Raw genomic sequence first — 19514 nt, forward strand, 5'->3', positions numbered from 1 at the left:
TGGACAGAAGTGGGGCTTGGGCTCAAACTTGTGTCAGAGCCTGGGGTTAGTGTGCTGTGTAGACACACTCCCTCCCCCGCCCCATGTCTGCACTACCCTGTGGTTGAGATTTTGATCACCTGTTTGTTCCCATCACACTTGTGGCCCGGGAGCAGAAAGGCCTTACAGCCTTGAGCCAGAGAACACCGCATCCCCCTCAGGACAGCAGAAACAGAGAGTTCACCGCAGCCAAAGCCAATGGTCCAGCTCAGAGAGGGTATTGGGAGGGTGTGTCGCTGAACTACGGGGCTGGCAGCGAGTGTATGTTTGGGACATCTGAGTGCGCTGGGCCATTGCTAGTGGATGATGGCACTGGAGTACACTGGGTAGGGATACAGTGGTGCTTTGGGATGCAACTGTCACCACTGAGGTGCTTGGGGGGACAGGCTGGGCATTGGACTGAGCCATTTTGCTATGGCAGACTGGCATGCATGGGGCATAATGGAGTGAATACAGGAGGATTGCTGTGCAAACCGGAATGAGTAATTGAGAGGAGGACCTGACACCATGGTGCTTTGAAGGATGTGTGGGCCAGGATTCAAGTATCTCACTCTGGAGCTTTGGGGGTGCAGGACAGTATGTGATGGCGTGGTGGCGTACAGGTAGAATATTATGAGGCCATATGGGTGGAATGCTGGGGTGCAGGTGGTGTAGTAACATGCATAATTACAGTCTGGGCTCTGGGCTACTCACGGATTGCTATACTGGAGATGGGGTTTGTGGAGAAACAATGACAACACTCTCAGGCAGCTGGACTAGAGGGAAGAGGAAGTGGGGCTATGGAAGGAACCCTAACGCAGTAATGAGTGGATGATACAACCTCCCCTCCAGGCTAAACAAAGGCAGAGAGGGGTGATTAACAACTAGAGCCACTGTAGAACCCTACATAAATAGGTCAGCTGGGGTGGCCTGAAGCTGATAACAAAGGGCCATGATTTGAATAAAGCTGGGTTGGGGGAGTGGGTTGGACATGCCATATCTCCTCATATTCCTCCCCACGGACAGTCTGTGTCTGGTGGATGGGTGGGTGGAGCCCTGTGACCTGCTGGATGACCCACTGCAGAGGGAGGATCCCCCGAGTGGACCCCATTGATTTCTGAGGCAGGAGAGGGCTCTTTCCACTGAAAGGTTTTTGTCTCTCTCTTGTCAGCATTTATCCCTCGCTCCAGATCAATGAAGTTGGCAGCCTTTGTCTCTGGCCTGGCCCTAGTGGCCTGTGCCTTGGATCTGGAGAATGGGCTCATGAAGGCGCCCCCGATGGGCTGGCTGGCGTGGGAGAGATTTCGCTGCAACACTGACTGCAAGACGGACCCTGACAACTGCATCAGGTGAGTGAGGCAATGCCGGGGGCTGCATCTGGAAGTTCTGTGTGGAGATGACGAGGCGTGAAGAGAGAAAGGGCAAACTACCCCCACTTTTGGCTCGCCCTGCAGCTGAGGGCACCATGAGGAGTTCCCACGCTTCCCCTCTGCATGTCAAGGGCTAAAGCATCACCTTTTTGTAGTGCTCTGTTTGAATAGCTTTTGGCTTCAGTGCTTTGGAGGAGCGAAGGCAGAGGGGGAACTCTGAACCTTGGGCTGAGCCAGTGCCCCTTCCCACCTCACTCAGAGACACCCCGAGCAGCACCAGCATCCCCCTCCTTTCATCTGCTCCTGCGCCATTCAGAGACACCTCACTCAGAGTCCATCCCTCCCATGCCCTATCTCCTCCACACCCCTCACTCACTCTCAGTCCCTGGACATGAGTCCCACCACCCTTGCCCTTACCAGCTCTTTGGTAGCTGGGGGAAATAAAAGGCGTGGGTGGTAGTTAGGGGGTTGGAACAGAGACATTTTGGAGAGTGGCGGAGGAGGCTGCAGAGAAGCAGGAGCTAGGTTGTGCCATAGCATCCGGCTCAGGAGGATCTGAGGTGAGAGAACCAGACTCCTTTCACGTGTGACTCAAGTCAGATGTGAGGCAAAGATTGCTAACCCCTGCACCATCACATCTCTGTGCCATGAAGAGTAATTTTAAAACATTGTGAAAGCCATTGAAGACATGGAAACTGCCGCACTGGTCCATCTCATCTGTCTCCCAACGCTAGCAGCACCAACATCTCATGCTTCAGAGGAAGACTTAAAATTGTCATCACACACTTAATTATGCAATATGACATCCTGGAGGGACACTTCTTCCTGGCTCCAGCTGGGGGGAGTGTTACCTGCACACATTAGGGCACCCCACCTTTTCCCAATTCGTAGGGCTCCAGGCAAAAAGCACCTACCCTAGCCCAATTCGTAGGGCTCAGGGTGTAACTAACCTGGTCAATTTAAGTACCCACACCCTTTCCCAGTACGTAGGGCTCCGGGTGTATACTAATTCTGCAGGACCTTTTACCAGTGAAAGAGCCTTACACAGTAATATACTACATCATCTCTATTTATTAACAATCACCAAAAACAGAATGCACACATTACACATACAGTGCTCACCACTCCCAATAAGACAGATGAACTTTTCTTGATGGCCAGTCAGGATCAGGTCCATCTGGGGGACTCCAGTTTCTGCACGGTATCATTGGCCGAGTGGTGAGGTCTGGCAGCTCTGATCTTTGGGGCTGTGTACTGGAGTTGATTCCCAAAGAACTTCCTTTTGGACCCCAGTTTATATACACCTCTATCCCGATATAACGCTGTCCTTGGGAGCCAAAAAATCTTACCGCGTTATAGGTGAAACTGCGTTATATCGAACTTGCTTTCATCCACCGGACTGCGCAGCCCGGAGCGCTGCTTTACCGCATTATATCCAAATTCGTGTTATATCGGGTCGCGTTATATCGGGGTAGAGGTGTAGTGAAATTTGAGTTCTTTTTAGCTGTAACTTAACCAATCATTATACTAAAATGTTACTAACCAATCGTAACATAGTGTAACAAAATTCTTTAACCAATCCTACCCCACTACCTTAATTTACACCTAGCAAAATTAATTATGTAACAGACAGAAACAATTAAAGAACGACACAGAGACCATACAGATAAACAATAGGGAAGTGGGGACCATAATGACAAAACAATAAAGAAATGAAGATTTCACAACCACAACTATTGATAAGTAATAAATAATAATAATAATGATTTCTTGACAGACAGGATGCCATCAAACTAAGGTTTTCTTTTTTTTTCTTTTTCTTTTTTTTTAACCATCTTAAGATCTGTTTCTTTATCTGGTGATAGTGGGTGCCATTAGAACAGGATCCCCTTCTTAACAGCCTGATATTACATTGTTTTAATGTAATTTAGATGGAATGTGAGGATGTGACTTCCTGCTTCTCAGCTAATGGCTGCTCTTTTAATCTGGCTGCAGACGAAGGCCTTAGGTTTTAGGCCTTACAATATGGCTGCAGACAAAGGCCTTATACTTACAGGAGGGATGGGGTGTTCCACGTGTGACCTGAAGCCACAGGGTTGACATCCCCTAATTGTACTCCAGCTGGTGTCTCTGTGTTTGCTGTTCTTATTCATGGAAATGTCAGATCTAATTTGGGAATCTCCTGTCCAGTGTATGGAATCCCAGCAGACCTTTCAACACCCCCCCATAGAAACAAGACACTTTTTTTTGAAGGGGAGGGACAATGTTTCCTCTCTCTCCAGCAGTAGAAACACACCGGGGCCCCCACGCTATGGTGAATCAGGATGCTGCTTGTTTCTGTGCTGAGGCCACCAAGAAGTACTGTGCTTAAAGCAAAGGCCAAAGGGCATTCTGTAGCACCAGTCTGAGGTCTGAAACATTGTCAGCCCGTCCCTCTCGGCCCTGTAAAATGATCAAGCAGCCATTTCCTTGGCTCCCCTCCTCACTCTTTGATCCTGCTGACAGTCAGGGAAGGTGGAGGATGATGATCTTGCAGTGTGGCGTGGTTGCGAAAGGACTCATGCTTTGGAGCTGAGTATGAAGAGACATCACAGCATGGGTGCCCCGCAGGGATTGCTGATGTACATATAATATGAATGAGCCCCGACCATGTATTTTTTTTCACTTATCTAGTCTATATAATTATATATTCCTGTCACTGTGACTCTTGCACAACCTCCTCCCCTCCCTGTGGTCATTCTGTGACGCCCCCTCACAGCAGCTCGTCTCAGACGCCAAGCTCTTCTGCATGGGCACCATCTCCCAGCACTGTGCGGTCCTGGTCCTGCTTGGGGTCTCTGGATGCTACTATAATACAAATCAGAACTATAGCCCTCCCCCGGAGGGGTGGACAAAGCCTCCCCCCCTTTCTTCTCCCGCCAATCACCAATATTTGGAGCTTGTCCATTTTCTTTGCGTTGCCTGGCTTTTTCCTTCCTGGTGCCTCCACTCAAGGGACTCCTTGCTGTGCCAGGTACACAGGGCGGCCAGCCCTTGAGAAATCAGTGACCATGCTATTAGCTGGCAAGGGGTGGAAAGCCCAGGACACAGGGGACAATAGAGTAAATAAAACAAATCCCAGCAAAGGAATGGCACACCAAAAATAACTGCAGAACAAAGGGGGACTTTATTAGGAACAGGAAGCTAGGATCTGGGGAAGGAAAGGGTTACGGTTAACTAATTGATGAACATGGATAAATAAGCCATTTCCCCACCTCTGCACATTCTCAAACTCCTCCACCCCTTTCTTCCCAAGGAAGATGCTAGGCTGAGGTTGTGCATCCTGAGATGGAGTGTTGCAGCGCGGTGGCATTGGCTAACTTCAATAAAAGTCACCTTCACATTTTTTCTTCACCCCTGGGCGGGACAGGGTGCTCTCCAGACTCTGGCCAGGCTCGCTCTTCCCTGGCCTGGAATCCTCCTGGTCTCAACTCCCTCTTGGCAGCACGTGCGGGGTTGGATCGATCTCTCTCTGGATGCCGGTCCCTGCAGTGCTGGAGCTGCCCAATCCATGCAACTAGAGTTTCAGAGCAGTGGGAGTTCAATGGCGACTCCCTGATCCGCACTCACTGTCTCTCTCCAGGCCCAGATCACCTCATGCAGAAGCCTCCCAAGTCCCTGTTGTCCGCGGTAGGGGTTTCTAACTCCTTCTGTCCCCTCCCCTAGCTCCAAGCAGGCCAGGAATGGGGTGAGGGGACTTTGGCAGCAATATGAGTCATAGCCCTTTTGGTAGGGCCCCCTGAGGCTCAGTCTGGAGCCCAGGAGCTGACAAACTCCAGGTGGGGGTCACATGGCCGATGAGGGAGGGGGCTAGCCCCTCTCTGTACAGGCCTCGTGAGGTCCCCACCGACAATTGCGTGTTCTGTTCTGGGACCTCAGTAACGGAGAGAGCTTGAGAAACTGGAGAGAATTTAAAGAACAAAACTGCTGATGGGGGTTGGAGGGCATGACTTGAAAGGAGAGAGTGAATGGACAAAATGTGTCTGTCTGCACAGGCCACGAGGACTGAGGGAGGGATCTAGCTTCCATTGACAAATGCATGAAGGGTGTAAACAGCATGGCGAGTAAAGAGAGGGAGGATGGTTCAGTGGTTACAGCATTAGTCTGGGACTTGGGAGCCCCAGGTTCATTTTGCTGCTCCCCATGGACTCCCTATATGACCTCAGCCTCCATTGCCCCATCTTCAAAATGGGGATAACAGCACTTTCCTATCTCACAGGGGCATGGTGAGGATAAATGCATTGCACATTGTGAGGGGCTCAGATACTAGCCACAGAGGGCAGACAAGTGCCTTAGAATTGTTCAGGCTCCGCGAGCTACAAGGAGGAATAATGGGAAACATTTCCTATTGATGAGATCTGGTGGACAAGGGAATAGACTCCCAGGAGAAGTGGACATTACTGGAGTCCTTTAAAACTGGACTGGACAAAGCCTTCGAGACTCTGCTGTGGAGACCGACCCCTGCATTGGCAGTGACAGGGAAGATGGAACCTAAAAGGTCTTTTCCATCTTGGTTAAAGGTTGAATGACTCAATGGTTTTTGTAGCAGCCTTTGGGGATAAAGAGGAGCAGGTGCTAAGTGTTGTTATTAATAATGGGTTTGTTTTGTTACCTCTGTCTGCTCTGAGCCTGTTCTCTCTCTCCCCATCCCCGAGGAAGCGAGAAGCTTTTCGTTGACATGATAGATCGTCTAGCGGACGATGGCTGGAAGGAGCTGGGCTACGTATATGTGAACATAGATGATTGCTGGATGGCGAAGAAGCGGGACACATCGGGGAAACTGATCCCAGATCCCGAGCGTTTTCCCAGTGGGATCAAAGCCTTGGCGGATTACGTGAGCTGATTCTTTTGATGTAAAGGCAGGATCCAGAGAGGGAAGGGGGAGGGGATGGGGAGCAGGGTGGGTTCTCGGTATTTCAGTCACATCACATCTCGTGGCCTTGAGGCATGAGGTCCGTGACCTGAGAGATGTGGGAAGGGACGCTCTAGAGCAGTAAGAGAAGCTAAAGCGCTGTCCACTCTGACATGCTCCCCCCACAAACACACACCTGCCCCAGGTAGCAACCAGGGGCTTTCAGGCTCTCTCACACCCCTCTCCTTTGCACAGGCGCACTCCCGGGGACTGAAGTTGGGCATCTATGGAGACATGGGCAATTACACATGCTGTGGCTACCCAGGCACCACGCTGGACCGGGTCGAACAGGATGCCCTGACCTTCGCGGAGTGGGGCGTGGACATGCTGAAGCTGGATGGCTGTTACTCATCAGAAGACGAGCAGGCCCAGGGTAAAGACTGTGTCTCCTGGGCTGTGTGGACTTGGAACCACGCCACTGTTACTGTCCTCGGTGTCAGAGAAACTGAGAAGACATTTTTTCTTTATGCTAGAGCAAAGGCTCTCGCAGCCTGTGGGGGCTCTTGCACGTGTCAGGGGAATGGGGCTGCCATCTTGATTTCTACTCCCCATCTCCATAACTCATTGCATTGATGCTCATGGTGCTTCCCATGAAGCACCAGGGGAAATGGGGCAGTCTCTGAGGACGCTGGTGGCACGTTTCAAGAGGGGTGCGCAGAAATGGCTGAATATGGGACTGTGGCTTGGTAAAAGGCTGAGAACCCCTCTGCTAACGGGCACAAACCCACGTCGTGTTAGGTTCATTTCCTTGTGCCTCCCGTTCTGGATCTTCATCTCCAGGCTAGGTCCCTAGCTGAGATTTTAGAAGGTGTCCAAGATACCTGCTCTACAGTGGGGCTACAGAACCTTCAGAGAAGACCCTTACACATGCATAGGATGTTGTCATGGGGAGCGTGGGGGAGATTGTCCTTACTGGCCATAAGACAGAGCTATTTTTCTACAGAAATCCCATTGGTGGCCGGAGAGTGGCTTGTCTGATGGGTCTGTGTTTTGGTGGGGGACCTGGTGGTTTGGCAGTTCTGATGGTGTGGGGGGATAGATCCTGAGGCTGAAACCTGAGTATGGGTGGAGAAGCCCTCAAATATTTGATTTCTTAAGGAAGGCAGCTTCTGTTATTCACTTCTCCTCTCCCCCCACCATCCCTGAGCCCCTTTCTTTCTACTTGTGTGTCTCTTAAAATAGCACATTAAAAATCCATGTAACTAGGTTCATTTGAGTGATCGTTTCAGAAAGTGCTGCTGTTTTCCCCCTGGTCAATGCCAGCCATTTCCTTGACCAATTGGATTTCTTGTCTCTCAAAGGCTACCCTAAAATGGCAATGGCCTTGAATGCAACAGGCCGTCCCATTGCCTATTCCTGCAGCTGGCCAGCCTATCAGGGAGGGCTTCCACCCAAGGTAAGGCTCCCCCTGGCAGATCTGGGGTTCCTTTGATTTTCATCTAAATGTCCTGCACTGACTGTCCTGGGGGGGAGCTTTTATTCAGCGTTGTATGAATTCCTAATGCCTTCCTTTCCTATCCCTCCTCCACCCCAGTTGCTATGATTGGCTTGTGAGCACTGATCTCCCAAAGGGACTGTGAGCTCTCAGACAGGCTGTGGATCCACGTGGAAGGATGCCAGGTTGGGGTGCAGGAGGAAGGGCAGTGGTACCGATCTTTGGGCCGGGTTGTTAATGTAAAAGGACACTCCTGAAAAGTGGCGATGTCTACAGGAGAATCACTGAAGTTAAATGTGGAAAAGAGGCCTGTAGGACACCTCTTCTCCATCCCTATCCCAGCCAACCCAGGATCATTCCCTACCCATCTATTCTTCAGAGCATTGTCCAGTTTTAAATGTCTCCAATGATTGGCCTTCCACCAACTCCCCTGGGAGGCTCCTCCACAGTGGATCATGAGTTTTCCCTTGGCGCACTCTCATTCCACCCCCACCTGTGCTCTAGGCCTTTGAATCACCCTGAACAATCCTCCTCATCCCCCCCATTGCTTACACCCTTCAAGTGTACTCGTGGATGGTCATTGTGTCTTCCCCCACCCCCAGTTGCCTCTAGCTGGTTAGGCGGGCTGTTCCGCTTTCCCCACAAATGAGGCACCTTGCCCCTTAGTTGCTTGGTGTTGCACTTCTCTGGATTCCCTCAAATCCATCAACACCTTTTGGCCACTAAGGCTCTCTGAACCAGGGTCGGCTCTAGGTTTTTTGCCGCCCCAAGCAAAAAAATGTTTGGCTGCCCCCCCCCCCCCCCCCTGGCCCCCCCCCCCCCCCCCCCCCCCCCCCCCCCCGCGCCCCCCCCCCCCCCACCTGCACCCCCTGCCGCCCCAGCTCTGGGCCTCCCCCCACCCGCACCCCCCTGCTGCCCCAGCCCTGGGCTCTCCCCCCCACCCGCCCCCCTCCTGCCCCACCCCCGGGCCCCCCCCCTCCCCCCCCACCCTGGCCCCCCCCCCACCCACACACCCCCTGCTACCCCAGCCCAGGGCTTTCCCCCCCTTCACCCACACCCCCTGCTGCCCCAGCCCTGGGCTCTCCAGGTCAGTGGTAACTCGCTCCCAGGGCGGGTCATTGAGCAGGAATTTTGGATGTGCACAGAACACAGACAGGATTGGTTCCCATTTGGTTACAGAACTGCAGTAAAGTGGAACAATTTTCAGCTTGTGTGATTGAAGGATATCTGGATGCATATTATAAGACTGTCCTACATAAATGAGGAAAAGTTGAGGTGCCTTTATTATTCTTTTGTTCCACTCTTTGTTTCTATGGGGAATTTGCCAATGCAATATCACTGTCTTCCTTTTAAACAAACAAACAAACAAACAAACAAAAAAGGCAATGGCTGTTGAAAATAGCAATTCCAGTCCTAATAACCACTGGGAAGCATTTCTTGCTCAATTTTATCCTACTTTTTCTACAGCAAGTTACAGTGGATCAGTATATTTGATTTGGGAGAAATGAAGTAACAGCTGCCCAAATTGAGCTTGAGCACTCCTGAATTTTGAGGTGTTCAAATCTGGAAGGCAGGTGCTAGATTCCCTTTCTGAATATTAGCTAAATCTGGAAAGGAAAAGTCAATTTCTGCTTCTATGGCTCAGAAGTGGAAATCCTCCTACGCGCCTGGTACTGTATCTAAAGCTGTCCAAGTCCTCTAGCCTCCCCTCCCTTACTTTTCATTTTAAATTCTAGTGGGATCCACGTGCCTCCCTTGCTAGGCTTCAGATAGAGAGGGGCACTGTCCATTCATTCCACCCAATTCCTTCTTTGGGGGCTGCACGGTGAGGTCACACCAGTATCCCTCATCCAGTCTGGGGATGTCTTCTCAAGGGGATATCTGGGCCAAAGCCGCCTGCTCCTTGGGCACACTTGTTCCCCGTTCACAGTTCACTCCCTCCCGCTCCCTTTCCTTTTGGTAGTGGCCAAGGGAATACTGGGAAATGTAGTTCTTTCCCTGCTCCAGGGCTGGCTCTATAGGCAGGGAGCTAACCAAGAAACTACAGCTCCCAGGGTCCCGTGGGTTCTCAGCTCCAAGGCTGGATCCCTGCCAGCTGCCGACCCTGCAAATGGGCTGCCCAAAGCACCTGCTTGCTTTGCTGGTGCCTAGAACCGGCCCTGCTCTGAACTGAGCCCAGCGTTCCCAGTGAGTCTCACCAGTGGCTTCTGAACTAGTGATGATAAGTACAGTGTGTGTGGGAGGGGTATTTCCCCCCCTGCTCCATGACAGAGGTGTATCCCACAGCTCTGTGGTCACATCCCCTCTCTCCCATTCACCTGAGCGCCTCCCCCTGTACACCTTGTTCTCTTCCAGGTGAACTACACCCTCCTGGCGAACATCTGTAACCTCTGGCGTAACTATGGTGACATTCAGGACTCCTGGAGGAGCGTCCTTGACATCGTGGACTGGTTTTCAGCAAATCAGGATGTGCTGCAGCCGGTGGCTGGCCCTGGCCACTGGAATGACCCAGACATGGTAATTTTGGGCTGTGGATGGTGGAGAGGAGGGTCTCCAGGGATTTCTTGTCTAGAAGCAGGGTGGAGAATTGGAGATCATGGCTGGCAGGAATTCATTAGCCCGTGGCACACAATACAGGTCTATAGGCTGCCAGAGCTGCCTAACCCTCACGCCACATCCCTCATCCACCCTGAAAGGCCCTGTCTAGACTAGGGGCAAGGTGGGGGTTTAAATGTGTTGGTATTTTAATTAATACATATTTAACATCACTGAGCACAGATGGGGCTGGACGTCTTTACGACTGTGTTAGCTGGGCATGCTCCATCCGTAGGGGAGGGAAAGGACTTGCCAGGATGCCAATGCTCTCCATGGGCTGGGTCCTGCCACTGAGAGCAGCTGTTGTCTTGCTAATGTGTATTCCCCGGCCCTTCTGCTCTTCCACTCTCTCCCTCTCCGCCCCACCCCGCTGCCTGGCACCTCCCCCTCTGTGCCACAGCTGATCATTGGAAACTTTGGCCTCAGCGATGAACAGTCCCGATCCCAGATGGCCTTATGGACGGTGCTGGCCGCCCCACTCTTCATGTCCACAGACCTCCGCACCCTCTCCCGCAGCTCCAGGGAAATCCTGCAGAACCGACTGATGATCAAAATCAACCAGGACCCCTTGGGACTCCAGGGGCGCAGAGTCCTTAGGGTACAGAAGAGCGCGTGTGGGAACCCAACTGCATAAGGGCCAGGGAGAGGGGAGTAGATGGGGGAAAAGCCGTTGAGAGGGACTGGCTGGGCGTCAGGGGAGAAGGTGAGCCAAGCCAGGGAATGGCTGTTGTTAGCTGGGAATTTATGGGGTAAGCATAATATTGGGGAGGCCTCCCCAGGGGAAGGGTTGAACTAAGACACGCTTGTTAAACAGCTCTAGTATTCCCCTCCTCCATTCCCTCCCCACCGGACTCAGCTGCTTGGTTTGTCCTCCCATGCCCTTTCTTGTCTCTTGGTTTGGAAAGGGTTATTCTTGGGATTCTGGGGCCACTGGTGGGTAGGAGGGCGGCCATCAAACAACCCCAGTTCACTCCCTCCTGCTGATGCTTGATGTGTCAGTGTGTGGCTGGGCACCTCATGCCCAACAGAGAGACTTGATCCGTGCTGCTTCCAGGCCCCTGCCAGGCAGGTTCATGAGCCATCCCAAGAGCTGACGAGCATTTGGGGGAGTGGGTGGCAGCTGCAGGGAGAGGTGCAGAGAAGCTGGAGATGCACCTAAACTCCCTCTTTCTACTCCCCCGTGCTTCCCTAGGAGAAGTCTCATATTGAGGTGTTCCTGCGCCCGCTTTCCCACTCAGCCAGTGCCCTGGTCTTCCTCAGCCGGCGGACAGACATGCCGTACCGCTACACCACCTCCCTCAGCAAGCTCAACTTCTCCGCCAGCGCCGTGTACGAGGTGAGCAGGGAAAGCACAGCAGGTCCCATCCCAATGCCCCTGCCACGCAGGCCCCTTATCTCCGCAGAGTGTGGAGCCTAGCCCCCACATTTACGCACGATGCTTTGTGGTTCAGAGTCCCCCTCCTACTCTCTTCCCCAGAATGTAGTGTTTGTTTGTCCTGTCTCCCCACCCTCAGCCTCACACAACACGTAGTACTTTTGGAGACCACAAGCCAAGGCCCCAGACCCAGTTACATCCACCCACTGGTGCTGGGACTCATCCCTCCCCTGGCATAGTCACGCCAGGCATTAGGCTGGACTCTGAATGCTGCAGTCCTGAATGCGGGCGACTGGGCCCTACACGTTGTGGGGGTGGGGAAACAGCTCCAAAGCTCCTGCCCCTATTCTTACTCCAAGATGGTGCTGAGACCGTACCAAATCACTGACTAGCCTGGCTCTGGGACTTTGATGGTGTGCTTGCAGTTAGGCTGTGGTCCCCGTGGCTCTCACAGATCAAAGTGGGTTAGGCCTGGTCAGTGTGTGGATGAGATTTCTAGGAGGTGATAGGGGGAGCATTATCATGGGCCTTGGGTTTCCTGGGATCATTCTGACTCTGGGTATTTTCAATGGAGTCGTTCCCACTCCTGCAGCCTCTGATCAAAATCCCTTGGGGCTGGATACAGTAGTCTGCCCTTGTTGTGTAGCGCTACTGTGCCCCGCTCCACAGCTGCTTACTTGGCCTGCCAGATCGGGCTACACTTCCTGGGATCTCTCATCTGCCTTGGAAGTAAAGGGGTTTTTTACATACTTTGGGATGAGAGGAACCATGGAAATGCTGGTAACAACCATGTCTCTTCCAGGCACAGGATGTGTACAGCGGCGGGATCATCAGCGGCCTGAAGGCTGGAGAGAACTTCACTGTCATCGTTAACCCCTCGGGCGTAGTCATGTGGTACCTCTATCCCACAATGTACCTGGATCAACCCTTGGACTTTGTCAGACAGCACCCCCGGGGGAGGGGCTTCCATCCATTTACACTGTGAAGCCAATCAAAGGAAGAGGATGGGGGGCCAGCTGTGATTTTATCCAGCCCCAATGGGTACATGTTGCTCTCTGGCCAGGAGCGACTCCCCTGAGTGTTTCCATCGCTGCATGGAACAGACGTTTTGCTTGTTCACAGTCACAAACTAATGATCTACACTTAACCTCTTTGTGCCTTGGTCTTCCTCTCTGTCAACCAGAGAGAATTGTTACCTCCCTCCCAGGCATGAGATGAGGGTTAATTCATTACTGATTGTAAAGTGCTTTGAGACCCTTCCCTGGATGGTACCAGGCAAGTGCAGAACACGGTCACTGTGAGCCTTTGATACCTCTCATTACTTGAACACTTGGCTTTGATCCCGCGCTAGAGTAGTAGGAGCTGAAGGTAGTATTGCAGCTCAGTGAAGAGATCATTTCCCCTAGATTTGCAGTAGGGCCTTAGAGCTGACCCCTGTCGTATCTGTCACGAGGAGCGATCTCCCTGGAGGGGCTATACTGGCAATCACATGTTCCAGTGGAGAACTTTCCTACCATTTCCTTCGCTTAGAATGACAACTTCAGTCAGTAGAACTCACCCCCTTCCAGTTGTAAAACCATTAGCGCCTGTAGGAGGCAGCATTGTTCATTAGCCAGAGCAGGGCCCTGGGAGTATGAAACTCATGAATTTCAATGCTGCCTCTGCACATACCCCAGCAGTTGCTAAAGGCAATGTCTGCACTACCCCTGCTACAGTGGCACACCTGTGGGGCTGCAGCACCCTCATGTAGACCCTTCCTGCACTGATGGGTGGGGCTTTTCCATTGGTGTTGTTAATCCCACCTCTCCAAGAGGCAGGTGGCTAGGTCGATGGATGAATTCTTCTGCCATGCCAACAGCAGGGGCTAGACCAACCTAACTGCAGTGCTCAGGGTGGATAATTTGTCACAGCCCTGAGCGATGGAGCTAGCTTGATCTAATTTTTAAGTGTAGACCAGTGGTTCTCAACCCAAGGCCCAATCAGCACACAGCTGTGGCCCATGTGACATCCTCACAGCCATACAGGTAGTATTTTTATTGTGTGGATGCAGCCCATGTAACACAGAGAGAGCTGCATATGTGGCCCACAAGGGTAAATCAGTTGAGGACCACGGGTGTAGACCAAGCTTTAGTTTCCCTGTCTGTAAATTGGGGACAATACCACTCCCAGACCTGAAGATTATTAGTCATATTTAGCACTTAACATCTTCCAAGTGCCCTACAAATAAGAGCTTGATCGTCACAGATTCCCAGCCTGGGTGAGCTTTAGTATTGCCCTGTTGCTGGATACTGAGGCACAGGGAGGCTATACAATAAGTCAGTGGCAGAGCAGAAATTAAACAGGACTGCCTGGCTCCCCGGCTTCTGCTCCACCCAGCCTGCCTCTTCAGTTAGTTCACAGAACAGGGTGGAGATTTACAGTGTTCTCCACTGATTTATGGTTAGAAAAACACCACTGCTAAATGTACACAGCAGAGAAAGCAGCAGTGTACAGTGTCCGTTTCATTGCCTGACTGGGGCTCAGAAACACTTGTGCACCCACAATCTTGTCCAGCCGAGAATTGCCTCATGTTAGCACTAGCCTACCCAGCAGCTGAGCTGGTGGTTCCTGCTGGATGGGGACAGGCTCCCTTCTGTCTCTAGCTGCCCAACATTCCAGGATTTCTCAGGGAAAGGCAGCTGTATATGTATTTGTAAGTTTCCATGACCAACAGCCTTTTAGCCATTAATACACTGCCAGGGGACTGCATTAGGAGCCTGTCACTTGCATTGTGGGCCCCAGAGCCACAGCTGGTTGCACTCCATTGTCTGAAAGGGAACTCTGTCACTATGTGTTACAGTGTAAGTTGTGCTAGAGAATTAATGTATTTGTATGGGCAGAAGAGGAGCGTTGTAACAAAGGAAAACAGCCTATCTTCTTCATCCCAGCTGGGTCCAAACTGACAGCTCAAGGACTGGGGGAAGTGGGGTATGGGCTACTCAGGGAGAATTCTGCACCAAAAAATTAAAAATTCTGCACCCAATATTAAAATTTTGCAAAATTCAGCATATTTTATTTGTCAAAATAATGTAATCATGCTGGTTTCAATTATTTAGGTAATTTATTTAAACTACAATACAATGGATGGAGAAGGGGAGTGAGTAGCATTGGAGGAAATCCCCAAACCCCCTTGCCTAATAGTAATGTAGCGAGGTTTGATCCTTTATTTCTAGTTATTAGTCAACCAATATATACAGCCATATGCTCAGTGTTACATCACAGGTAACTGAAGAGCAAGTGAGGGCTGGGGAATCAAACTCAATTTATATTGGTTACTGACCATCACCAGAAAAGTCAGTAGCAAACAGTGCAGGGAGCACATTTTTTCAGTCCAAAAATTTAGACCAATTCTAATCAGTAAAGCACCATAAGCATTTTTAAGGCCATACTGTCCTTCACACCACTCTGGCAATGTAAAGGAGCCTTAAAACTTTTAGAACTGTTTTATACTCCTGGGGGAATTCACTAAGCAGGCAGGCTGCTACATTCTGCTCTGCCTGAAGGGACAGAGCCTGCCCCATGCCTACCTCCTCAGAAACATCCTGAAGTCCTGTCCCTCCACACCAAGTGTGCCACAATAGCAAGTGAAAGGGACGGTGTCTCTCTCTCTCACACACATATGACTGCCCAGCTCCCCTCCTGGCAGTGATTTATGTCTACCAGCTGCTCTGGGTGCCTGAACCAACCTGCCTGTGTTGCCAGGGAGGGATGTGTGACCACTCTTGTGGCTTCCCCATCAGAAGTCATTTTTCTGCAGGGAAGCAAAGAAATCTGCAGGGGACATGAATTCTGCACATGTGCAGTGATGCAGAATCCCTCCAGTAGTATGGGCTTAGCTCCTCACTCAGTGGGAAGAATATTTCAGAACACTAGGGGCCCGGTAGGCTGGATGAATGGGACAGGCTGCAGCATATGGATTGGAGGAATATGTGGCATAGCAGATGTTAACTGGTTGGTGAGGGGACTTTGCAACAGGGCTCTAAGCCAGGCTTTTGCATGCACCAAGTGACACCAGCAAATGGCTGCCCACTGCTCTCCCCATCTCCCATACAGCAACCTACCTAGGGTTCTGATAAGTAACACCTGACTCACTGCAGTAGAATGTACTGTTGATACAATGGGAGATGCCTATGCTTAAAAAAAGCTGGGTACTGACTGGCTGCTAGCAGAGCGGCCTTGGCCATTTTGGACAGAACTGCAAGAGTCTTTTGCTAGGTGATCCTCCCCCTACAATGTAATCAATACCTGTTTATTAGTGCACTACAAGCTGCAGGGCTGGCCTGAGGCATGAGTGAGAATCTCTACTAGGTGTCCCCCCCTCACCCCAGGGAAGAAGTAGAAGCCAGCTGCTTGTTCCTTTCCACTTCAGCAAGCTGAGAACATTGATTTCCAGCTGTTTGTTTTCAAGCCTTCCTCTGCAAGGAAAAAGCCTAGACCCCTGCTGTAGGACAGACATTCTGCATTCCCTGCAGAGTTCCCCCAACCAGCAATGACAGTAGGGAGAGGCACAGGCTTTGCAGAACCAGCCAGGTGCTGGTGAAGATAACTCTAAACATTGCTTTCCACTGAAAATAAATTGCACTTGAGCACTGTAGGCAGGACAGTAGTTTCTAGCTCAATTCTATTTTAACTAGAGATGTGAGGCACAGCTCTATGTTTTGCTGAAACTGCTGGCCGACTAAGCAGCGTAAAATATGTTACCAGCTAGCACAGGGGTTATCATAGGGTGACCAGATGTCCCCTTTTTAAAAGGACAGGCCAATTTTTTGGGACTTTTTCTTATCTAGGCACTTATTACCCCCCACCCCCTGTCCCATTTTTTCACAGTTGCTATCTGGTCACCCTAGTTATCACTCATACTTGTAATGTACCATCTCAGGCTGGAGGGCCAGTGCTATAAAACCCATGCTAGGAAATGGAATTGTGTACGTTATAGAGGGTGAGCTGATACAGAGCAGGGCCTAGTTTGAAAGTGATTATGGGGCAGGGTTAATTCTTAATGAGGACTCAGGCTTCACTGCCACAACCAATCAGCTTTTTTTTGTAATGAAAAGTCCTCTCTCAAACCTGTAACTTTGTCTACAATAAAAACAACGAATTTAAGATTTTCTCCTCCTGCATAAGAGTCACTGTTAGATCTTCCTTTTATCCTTGCGCCATAAAGACAATCTAGCAAGTCAAGTTGTTATGAGGTACGGACCCGCTTTCTGTCCTCACGCTGTCTGGGGGGAGGGCTGGCTAGAGGGGAGAGAACACGGGCTCTGTATAGGACCTATATAAACAGTGCAATTCTTTTGTTGACTTTGTTACTGGCCAGAAAACATTCCCAGAGCAATAGTAGTCTCCCCCACCACATGTCACTCATTGGAGTTTTAAGGAGTCAGAAGTTGGCACCAGCTTCCTTTCGCTCTTCACTAGATGGACACTGGGAGTTGGAACTGCCAGCTGGAGGACAGCAGTGAGAGTGGCCCTGTCCAACCTAACAGCTCCTGCTGCAAGCTCAAAAAAGGGCTTAAGCTTTTCTCCTTCCCCTTAGACAGAGGGCTCAGTCTATGCTACTGAGCCAGCCAACCTGGGTGCAGGCAACAGCTGGCTGCAGTCACACTTTTGCCAAGAGCTTCTTTCTTTTCCTCCTCTCCTAGCACAGCCTTTGTAGCATTGCAAACCAAGCTACTAGTGTCAAGCCCACCACTGCAAACATATCACAGGGATGTGGGTAAGACACTGTGCTAGTGTGATGGCAAGTAGGACCTTAGGCACATTCAGTACCTAAGCTAAAGCCTCACTCCAGACAAAGCTCTCAGTCAAGTTACAGAAGACAGATGCGGTTCTACATGTCCTACAGCTTGGAGTGTTGTAACAGGGCTCCCTGGCAGCTGTAGCGTAGAGGCAGCAATTCTCAGCCTTGTGTGATTGTCCCAAGCCTGCCCTCACTCCCATCTTCAGGAGAAGATGTTTTGTCTGACTGCTTTTTCTCCAGCTACCTACCCCCTTGAAGCTAGCCCACATTTGGTGCCGCTCTTTCAGCGAAGCAAGTGTCGGATGCACGAGACAAGCTGTACGGGTGCAGGTGAATGTGGAAGAAAGGTATTTTGTCCCCAGGGATTTAACCTACACCCAGAAGATGGAACAGCTGACCACCATCACAACTGGGCAGCGAGGTAACAACTGGGAACCTTCCACTTTTGCTCCTTAACTAATAAAAGAATCAGTGCTAGTTGTGGGACCAGGGCAAACAAGCGCTTGAGAACAGCTGTTTATAGAAGAGCTGCAGGAATACTGCATTAGCAGAGAACTCCCACAGCCCGTTAGTGGTGCTTGGCATGCCACAAGAAAGGGTTAGTGTGCCAGTTTGAGTTAACTAGGACACTAGTTACAGCAGCTAAGGCAGTGATGGCAAAAGGCAGCCTCCCTCCCCTCCCAGCCTAAGGGATAGGCTATAAACACAGCTGGAGGTGCAAGTGGAGTGGGATTTTTAACTAGAGGCCATTTTCCCCACTCTAGTTCTACAGCCCAGCTAAGCAGTGCTCTGGGGGAGGGACCATGCATTGATCACAAAGCCACGAAAACAATCCCACAACCAATTATGGTTTTTTTGCAATTCTTATCCTATCCATTCCATTTTTCTTGCCCATTGCACGGCACGCTGGTGGTTACACGCACACCACTGAACTGACGCACAGGCCTGAAGATTCCAATGCTTCTGTATTAAAGTGCAATGCAAAAGATATTACAAACATTGATGGCAGAACATTTTTAATTCCAGAAAGTTAGAGAATCTTTGACTCAGATTAAAAAGGTTTCTTAGAAAGAAAGTTCCTCCCTTGCAGATGGCTGCTATGCGGAAGAATGTCAGGCAGCTACAGGAATACACACACGTTGTGTGAGCCTTGCTTGTACAATAGCCTAGCACATAGGGAGCAAAGGAACTAAAAACAAACAAACAAACAGTCCCTACCCTGAGTGAGAACAGGGGGTGGGGAGGGGCTGAGCAGGCCCTACACTGGGAATCAGAGGTGCTCCACTAGACAAGTGTGATTCTCTTTGGAAAGCAAGTTCAGCTCCTAAGGGAGAAGAGAAGGTCCCAACTGAGTTGCTCTATTCTCAGTAACAGCTGAGGGTTAGTAGTAACAGCTACATTACAAACAATATTGGTTATTACTGGTGAACGGGCACTGTCTCACCCCGGGGGGATGCCATGCAAGCAGTAAAGAACCATCCAGTTACCCCACCACCATTGAACAAACCAACCCACCCCACCAACTGAGATTCTCTTCCTCACCCCCACTACTGTTCAGATGCCAGCACATTCACACCAGCACGGCTTTAGTTACACGTGGAGGGAAGACAGATCCCTCTCCGCCCCCACCCAGTGCTTCCTAAGGAAGCCAGCACAGGGGATGAGGTTGCTCAGTAGTCAGAGCAATAGCTTCTGACCCCATCCCTATGGTGAGGCTGTTGCCAAAGGTTATTCTCTCCTTGGTGAAACATGTGCTGTCAGAGTAGAATACCTTAATACTTCTCACTCACCCGCACCCGCAGCATGGCTGCTGCTGCACACAGCACTGCTGCACAGAGGGGCCAGTTTCCAGGAGAATGAAAGGAAGATTTGGATTAATTCCCACTCCCATTTGCTCAGAGCTCTGTAGCCCAGATTCCACTCCCCTCCACCCAGTCCCAATTTGCTTTTCTACTGCCCATCTACACAGGCGTACTGCTTTTAGAAAGCCA

General features: G+C 50.8%; 1 protein-coding gene across 1 annotated transcript; it reads left to right on the plus strand.

The window, feature by feature from the left end:
• The first annotated feature begins 1192 nt into the window (after positions 1-1192).
• On the plus strand, positions 1193-13713 carry NAGA (alpha-N-acetylgalactosaminidase). The gene is made up of 8 exons (XM_026657590.1): positions 1193-1367; positions 6087-6261; positions 6535-6712; positions 7641-7735; positions 10130-10291; positions 10770-10967; positions 11562-11705; positions 12547-13713. The coding sequence occupies exons 1-8, from the start codon at positions 1213-1215 to the stop codon at positions 12727-12729; spliced, it is 1290 nt and encodes a 429-aa protein (XP_026513375.1). The 5' UTR covers positions 1193-1212; the 3' UTR covers positions 12730-13713.
• The last annotated feature ends 5801 nt before the right edge of the window (positions 13714-19514 follow it).

This window comes from Terrapene carolina, unplaced genomic scaffold (genome assembly GCF_002925995.2).
Source record: "Terrapene carolina triunguis isolate 2854851 unplaced genomic scaffold, T_m_triunguis-2.0 Scaffold247, whole genome shotgun sequence".
NCBI lineage: Eukaryota > Metazoa > Chordata > Testudines > Emydidae > Terrapene > Terrapene triunguis.